Source organism: Arabidopsis lyrata (assembly GCF_000004255.2).
Source record: "Arabidopsis lyrata subsp. lyrata unplaced genomic scaffold ARALYscaffold_3, whole genome shotgun sequence".
NCBI classification, from domain to species: Eukaryota; Viridiplantae; Streptophyta; class Magnoliopsida; order Brassicales; family Brassicaceae; genus Arabidopsis; species Arabidopsis lyrata.
Window position 1 is genome coordinate 14,776,820 of NW_003302553.1, and position 8,799 is coordinate 14,785,618.

Here is an 8,799-nt window from a genome sequence, read left to right on the forward strand (position 1 = left end):
AAAACACTATTCCCAAGTGCAAAAAGCATAAACTAATAAACAAAATATTACCATGGTTTGATAAATAAGCCAAAACGTTCAACGTCAAATAAACCAAATGCTATTATGTTAAATTAAACGGTAACAAAAATTCATTTAAATATATTTTAGTATTTAAATATTTTTTAAAAGTATGACAAACTTATTCGAGAAACGCAACCGTAGATATCAAATATTCCAAAAACTGTAACGGTTCGTCAATTATACCAAATGTTACAATAGTTCATCAAATATACTAAAGATAATAATGGTTCGTAACATAAAACCAAAAGTTGCAATAATTCGTCAAATAATCCAAACGTTGAAACAGTTCAATTAAATAGTTACAATCTCATTTAAATACATTTTAGTAATTAAAAATTAAGAATTAAAATAATAATTTATGAAAAGTTACACCGAGAGATGCGGCGGTAGATAATTAAATGTTATAGCTATTTATAAAATAAACCAAAAATTGCAATTGTTCGTGAAATAAACTAAATATATAAACCAAATGTTGCAATTGTTCGTAAAATAAACTAAATATTGCAATGATTCGAATAAGAAGTTTCAACTGTTTAGGAAGAGTGACAATAAAAAACGCAACCGTAGAAAACATTCCAAATGCAATTTATAAAAAAAAAACATAACCGTAAAATATATATTTTAATTAATAAAAACATTAACGAGAAGTTGCGATAAAAAGACGCAACCGTTCAGATGTGCAAATGGTATTTATTAGATTGCTATTATATATAGATTAAATGAATCTCATTTAGAAAAGATTGTATAAAACCAAAAATTGTCCCGTGGTATAATGTTACTTAATAACAATTATAAACTATAAAATATAAATATCTTAGAAAATGATACAATTTGTAAACTTTTATATATAATAAATATCGTTAAATTTTTTTAAAATTACTACTTTTAGAAAACAAATCACTAGACGGGTTAAGAAGTTACAGGATGGGTTATATTTTGGAACGAAATTATATGGTGGACGAGTTTAAAGCAATTGATATATTAAATTATGAAAAATTGATGTATACTTTCATGATTTGATTAAAAATACACAGCACATATATATATATATATATATATATATGTATACTATAAAGTAAAGTAACAAAATCTTAACTATATTTTCTAAAAATCATATATGTATTCCGCAAATTATTTTTTCACCAATCAAATATTATTTTGTACCGCTTATTTCACAAAACCGCACTTGTCCCGCAAATATGTTTCTCCTGCACATACCGTAGTTGAACCGTACCGCTCTATAAAACCGCTATTTCCGCACGATCAAATACGCTTTTACCATTCGGACCCATAATGGATACAAGATTTAAGTCGTTTGTCAAAATTTAAAAGAAAGAAAAACCTCAAGGTACGAGATCTAGAAAGACGAGAACATTAATAGAGTTCATGAACAAAAAGATTGTGAAATGATTTTCTATTTCTCAAACCGGGAAAATTTGTTACATTTGGTGTTTATATACAATTTTAGTAAACCAAAGTAAACCGAAACTAAATCTCAAATTAGGCATAACCAGATCTAATAACGGTTAATTATACCATTCTAAAAAAGAGACATAGATTTCTAATGTTTGGGTCCAAGAGATATTTGGTATAAACTACCCAAAACAAATTACATCTTCTGTGTCATAATATAAATCCTTTTAGCTAAAAGCACACGGATTAAGAATATCTACGTTTAAAAAGTTCATCTAATCATAAAAAATACTGCATAATAAAAATAATTATTAAATAATAAAGTAATATATAATATGCATAGAAACTTGAGAGCGATATATATTGTGAAACAAAAAATGATTTATCCAAAACGACTTATATTATGAAACGGAGAGAGTATAAACTATAGTCGAGCTGTCATTAAGCCGCCGTCATCAGCCATCATCGTCACCGCCATTTTCAACAGCGGCCGCCGTAAAAAAATTTCTTTAATTTCTAGAATTTTAGTTTGGAGGTTGAAGAAAGATTTTTTATAAAACTGTTTGTTTCATTAATGTTTCATAGTCAATTCTTAATTTTTTTTCTCGTTCTCATTAATTTATTTTTGGCGAAGCCTACTTATTGATTAGGAGAAAGCAAAATTTGAATAATAGACCAAAATTCGGTTAATCGAACCGAACTAACCGAAATTATATGATTTTAATACAAAAAGCTTAACATTTGTTTATTTTTGGTTTTAAAAGTCAAAACCTGAATTAACCGAGAAAAATTCGGATAAATTCGGTTATTTCTGACAAAATTTTCAAACACCAAAATACCCAAAAAAATCGAATTAACTTATCCAAACCGAATCGAAAAACTAAAATCGCTGATTGGGCTCTTTACCTACCAAGTAAACCCGGTTAAGGAATTTTGTTTAATAAAAACTTTATTTGTTGTGTAAGAAGAATGTTATACTTCACGTTCAAAAAATCGCTAGGCGCTAGTCGGGTGCTCAAGGTGGGCCTAGCGCCTAGCGAAAAAATCGGAGATTAAACGAGATTTAATCAGGATTAGTTTGTCGAGCAATTTTTAATATTTTTAAAATATTTCTAGTGTTAGGATACAAAAATATTTTAAAATTTATAAATAATTTTGCAAAATTACTTCATATCAGATTGACATTCATCCTAAATACATATGCAAAATACAAATTAAAGTTCCAACATGATATACAAAAAATAGTATGGTCTTGATCTTGAGACACACAAAAAATAGTGAAAGGTCACAAAAAGAGTGAAGACTACTTCTTCCTCGTTTGATTTCCTTCAATGATCAAGTAATTTGCATATGTTGGACTTCTTGTTTAGTTAGGACTTCTTGATTATCTTGCAAATGATCAAACAATTGATCAAGTAATCAAACAAAGGAAAATAGAAATAGCAAGATAGATTCAAACTATCACGGTAAAAAATAACAAGTAATCATCAACAACAAAAACGAACCTTAGTAACCCATTGGTGTATCACGAAATTCAGGATTTTATGGAACACATCAGGTTCAAATTCCATCTCAAGCATTACTTCATCTGCTTCCTCAGATTTAAAATCATCATCATAAAGCTCTCTTACCCTTGGAGATTGGGTATTAGGTACGACACCAACAACAGTAGCTTGGTCATCTTGATGTTCCTCCACAATCCAATCTTCGATGGTTTCTTCATTACCATCATCTATAATCACATCTATTGCTTTCTCTTTCATTTTTTTGTGCTTGTTAAAAAGTCTTGCATTAATTTGGACATAAACAAGGCTGTTTAGACGATTGACATCTAATATATTCCTTTTCTTAGTGTGAATCTGCAATTCAAGAGGAGATATTAAAATAGGAGCTGAAGCATAAATAGCTATACAAAAACAGAGATTAAAATGTTGAATTAATCACTAAGAACAGATATTTAAAGACTAACCGCTTCAAAACTGCTCCAATTTCTTTCACAACCAGAAGAGCTAGAGGTCAAAGCAAGGATTTTTGTTGCTAGCTTTTGCAACGTAGGTGCATGCATGGCATCCATATGTTGCCCACCAATTCTCTAAATTTACAATATAAGATATCTCATACAAGAACATATCTTATACAAAGACATAAATGATCAAACAAGAACAATTAAATTCAATTGAGAAGACAAACCTGGATCAAATGCTTCATCATTTTGTTCACATCCTCTTAATGCTAAGTTTTTCCCAAAAGAGCCACATTTTTCTTATAGAGATTAATCTCATCATTCACTACTTTATTTTGCTTCTCAAAGTCACCATGATAAAAAGTTTCAACACAAGCAATAAATCCCTCTCTCATCTCCATATCATATTGAATATTAGGATCTTTGTAGAAGTAGAATGGATTTAGAAAGTAAGCAGCAAGATGCAAAGGAGAATCCAATCTACCTTTCATTTTCTCATCCATAATCTGAAAGATAGGTTTGTAATTCTTTTCCAAATGATTAGAAGCTTCTTTGATCGACTTTTAGCTTCTAGAATCTCTCCATAAATGAATCTCGTAGGAGGTTTCTTTTCCCCATCTGCAAGTCTTAGAACCTTAACCATAGGATTGAACACTTTTAAAACCACGATAACACTACTCCACAATGCATAGCTCATAACTTTATCAGATGCTTGTTTTCCTTTTACACACTTAGAATGCTTGCATTCATGCCACTCGTCACTGCCGAACATAGACATCAATTGTGATTTCTTCTTGTGTAGACTTTGTAGTGTCAAGAAGCATGTGGCGAATCGTGTTGCTCCTGGTGTCACAATATCCCTCTTCTTTGTATTTGCTCTCATCATGGATAACGTTTTATGATGAACATATAAAAAGACAGTGAGACCTTTAGCTTGACTGATCACTTTTGCAAACCAAGGCAACTTGGAAACTCCCTCAAGCATTAAGTCGATGGTGTGAGCAGCGCAACCTGTCCAAAATATATTTGGTCTCACCTCCTCTTGAATTGGCAAACAAATTCATTATGCTTCTCCTTTTCATGTCACCCCATGCATTTGTCATTACGGAGCAGCCTTGTTCTTCCCATTCTACTTCTAGACTCTTCAACTTTTTCTTTATCCTCTCTTGCTCTTCATTTAACAATGGTTCTCTCAGCTGGTATTGAGTAGGAGGAACCCAACCAGGTCCATATTATCCCAATGCTTCACAATATAATCTGAAACTTTCATTATCAATAACATTGAAGGGAATACTTGACTGGTACATCCACCTAGCACAATATTGGCGAACAGCATTTGTCTTCTCTTTAGAAATTGCATCATGGATATTTTGTTGTCGTGTTTGTGCTAAGGAAGCTTCAAGGTTGATGTAGTTCACGAACTTATCCATGGGACGACCTTGGAAGTGAGGAGCCGTTTGAGTTCCAAGTTCTTCTTGTAGTACATTATCCAAATACGGTTTATTTATATTCATCTCTAATCTAAGCTCTTTATCATGTCGTCTCTTTCTCGTTTTCTTGTGCTTTGCTTCTTTAAGTGCACTCATACACTTAGCTTGATCCTCTTTTGTTGACAATGGGCAAGGAGAAACATTTCCTCTTTGATGACCAATATGTTCTTTCATCCTAAACACTCCACCAGACATTTCTTTTCCGCACAGCTTACATTTCACCTTATCTGGATTTTTTTGGATCACACAAAACTCCATATTCTCATCCCATATCATCGGAATTATTTTAGATGTAGATCATCCATTCTAACATTTAGAAATTCAGAACTTAGTAGATAGAGAAATAAAAAAAAACCAGCGGAACCTATGATATCAAAACCAGAACATAGAGACATCATAATTGGCTAGGCGTACGGAGATATCAAAGACAATAGATAAAGACGTCCTAATTTACTACAAAGAGACATCAAAGACATGTTTATGAAACACTAGTTTGAAATTTGTAAAATGAGCAATAACGATTTAAAGATTTTAGAGATATTACCTGTGGATTCACGAACAAAGAGATGAGAGTGGCTCAAAATCAAGTCAAATTTAGTTTGGTTTTGATCAAATTTTTGAGGAGAAACGAGATTATGAGAGAGCAAAGTTGACTAGGGTTTCAATTTGAGTTATGTTCTGAACAATGTTCGACCCTTTGAGAGAGAAAAAGCACTAAACTAGCAAATCTAAAACCAACCGGTTATTAATTAATTTTTGGAAAAACGTAACATCCCACATCAACAAGTAGAGAATGAGTCCATGGAAATATCTTATTATATAAAGTATGGTTTTCAAAGTTAGTAACTCATATGATCGAGACATGTGTCAAGTCTATCGATAAGATTTTGACACATGTAAACAATAAAAAAAAAGATTACAATTACTATTTTTGAAAAAGTATATCAAACGAAAATAATATAGTAAATTACTAATCATAATAATAAAACAATTAAAAGCATTATTCCTTTTTAATAAAGTAAATTACTAATCCTAATAAGAAAACAATTAAAAGCATTGTTCCCTTTTTAATAAAGTAAATTACAAATCCTAATAAGGATAGAATTGCAATGACTATTTTTTGTAAACATATATTAAAAAGGAAATTATACAACAAAAAAGTGATTAAAGTATATAATTTTTTTATAAAAAGTTTGATGTTCTAAAAGTAGTAATAAATGTAATCACAACACATGTCAATAAGTCCATCATATTTTAAAGCATGTAAACCATGACAAATTGAATTTTAGATATCGATTCAGAAAAAAATACAATGTCGAATATGATTAAAAAGGTAATCTAAATTAAATAAGTTTAAGAGAATCAATTTTGAAAGTTTAAAGAAAAATATAGTTAAGTAGGAAAACAATAAAAAAACATAATTCAATAGGAATATAACAAACAAAATATTATATGAGTAATTTACTATTTTACAACACATGAAACTAATTAAAAACAAAAAAAAAGTGGAGAAATCGGATTCACCAATGAAAATATATAAAATAATATTGCAAATACAAAAGTACACAGCAATTGGACATACTAATTTTATTTTATTATTTTTACTTCTACTATTTTGTGTCCCATTAAATTTTAAAAGAGTAGTGAAAATAATTATGAAAAAGAAACAAAGGAATAAGAACAAAAAATATATATATATATATATATATATATATATATATACATATGAAAATCAAATTCGTTAAAGTGTTTCGTGTCATCGAATCGTAAGATTTGATATGTGTAAACTAAATATTTGCAAACATGTAACAAAAATTAATTGTAAACTATATAATTATAAAAAATAAGAGAATCAAAATAAGTAAATAATATCATTTTGTTAAGCTTTTTCATCAGTGGATGATTTGGTAGCGTAATCAATATTATTTTATATATTTATTGGTGGCGTATTAAATATTATTTTATATATTTATATGGATGATTTAACTTCATTTTCAAATTTCTATTTTTAATTTGTTTACGGATTTCAAAGTATTACATTATAACCCCGCGTATACGCGGGGCCTAATCTGGTTTGATTATAAATAGGGCTTCTCCCACGTTGGGGCACTTTTTAAGTTTATTAGAGCATTTGAGGCACTTTGAGGGTAGTGAACACTTTTTAAGTTTTTCAAGCCAATCAATACCATTTTACCCTCTCTTTTCTCATTTTTCTAACAATCGAATAACAAACTAGTTAGGATAGAAAGAAATTTGTTTTAATTGTGGGCCGTCAGATTATAGTTAAAGTTCAGATCTAATGGCTATAGATGGACACGGTTTCCTGAGTGAGATCTAGTTGTTGGATAAAAATAGAATAAAGGTTTGGTAATAAAAGAGATATTTAGAGGTTGTTCAAATTGATTACTATTATTATATTTTTCCTTCATTTTAAGATCCATATTACTATATTTTACTTGTATAATTATATTAAACATTGTCCATTTTTTTCCTATACATATATTCATTATTGAATGGATGGCTTGTGTATAACAACTGAGTCTTGAATCTTCTCGTCTTGTGCTTTTTTTGATGAAGAAGTTTCAAGTCTCTTATATCTATGAACGACACCTTCTTTGGACTTGCGTCACGTGCACTCACGTGATCCTTGAGACTTGACACCGTCTGCTTCTAATAGAGGCTTCTTCTTAAGTTTCTTTCACGTTGGCTCATATTCAATAATAAGTGTTCTGGTTGTTTGGTATTCGAAATCTCTTAACATTTTTTTTTTCTGTTGTTTATCTAAAAATCACACCAAATGGACTAATCTTCACAAATACAACAATTTTGGTGTTGACTTCGATTTAGTTAACTTGTGTTTCGTCGTCCATAACTCATCATCCACATATATTATCTTCAATAGACATTTCATACAAAAGAAGTATAAAAAAACTTTATACTATATCACCACTAAAAGGGTTGAGCTTAACTCATCGTTTATAACTCATCATCCACATATACTATATTCGATGGACATCGTTCTTTTAGCAATGCAAAGACGAAACTGTGTAGAATTCGTAATGCGTATTGCATTATGGACAAGGTTATGTGGACTAATTATCATGGATACGATGTTTTTAGTGTTAACTTGTGTGTTCTTTGTACCAAAAACAACAAAGGCTGATCGTTGTGCCACGGTAACACCTCCAGAATATTTGTGTCCATCCAAAAGTGACCACCACGAGTGCTCATTTTGATATTCATAGATTACTGTCCACATCTTCTTTACGTTAATAATTTTCATATGTACATTTCCCTATTGTTCAAGACCTTTCATTGAAATACTCGAAACAAGAACGAAACATGCGTTTTCGTTTTAAACCCCTAATCGTAAACACAAAGGAAAAAGTGAAAATCCATATGATACTCCATATGGACAACGTTAGAATACATAATCTCTAATAAGAAGCCAGTCACCATAAATACTTCCTAAACAATAAATCCTAAACCATCGATACTAAACCCTAAACCTAAAGACTAAACCCTAAACCCTAAACTCAAAACACTAAACCATAGATACTAAACCCTAACCCTAACTCTAAATACTAAACACTAAACCCTAAACCCTAAACCATAGAGACTAAACCCTAAACCCTAGAGACTAAACATTAAACCCTAGACCTTAAACTTTAAACCCTAAATCTTAAACCCTAAACCCTAAACCCTAAACCTAGATACTAAACCCTAAACCCTAAACTCTAAACACTAAACCATAGATACTAAACCCTAAACCCTAAACTCTAAACACTAAATACTAAACCATAGAGACTAAACCCCAGAGACTAAACACTAAACCCTAAACCCTAAATCTTAAACCCTAAACCATAAACC

General features: G+C 30.3%; 1 protein-coding gene across 1 annotated transcript; it reads right to left on the minus strand.

The window, feature by feature from the left end:
- Positions 1–2,649: 2,649 nt before the first annotated feature.
- On the minus strand, positions 2,650–5,200 carry LOC110229752. Its single transcript, XM_021030560.1, has 3 exons — positions 3,667–5,200; positions 3,446–3,568; positions 2,650–3,335 (listed from the first exon to the last, which is right to left on the minus strand). The coding sequence occupies exons 1-3, from the start codon at positions 3,685–3,687 to the stop codon at positions 2,964–2,966; spliced, it is 516 nt and encodes a 171-aa protein (XP_020886219.1). The 5' UTR covers positions 3,688–5,200; the 3' UTR covers positions 2,650–2,963.
- Between the last annotated feature and the right edge of the window lie 3,599 nt (positions 5,201–8,799).

Excerpts from the sequence above, each read along its gene's own strand:
- LOC110229752 (XM_021030560.1), bottom strand. The coding sequence starts at position 3,687 with ATGATGAAGCATTTGATCCAG. Across the intron at positions 3,569-3,666 it reads TGATGAAGCATTTGATCCAG|AGAATTGGTGGGCAACATAT; the intron begins GTTTGTCTTCTC and ends TTGTAAATTTAG. Across the intron at positions 3,336-3,445 it reads ATTGGAGCAGTTTTGAAGCG|ATTCACACTAAGAAAAGGAA; the intron begins GTTAGTCTTTAA and ends CTTGAATTGCAG.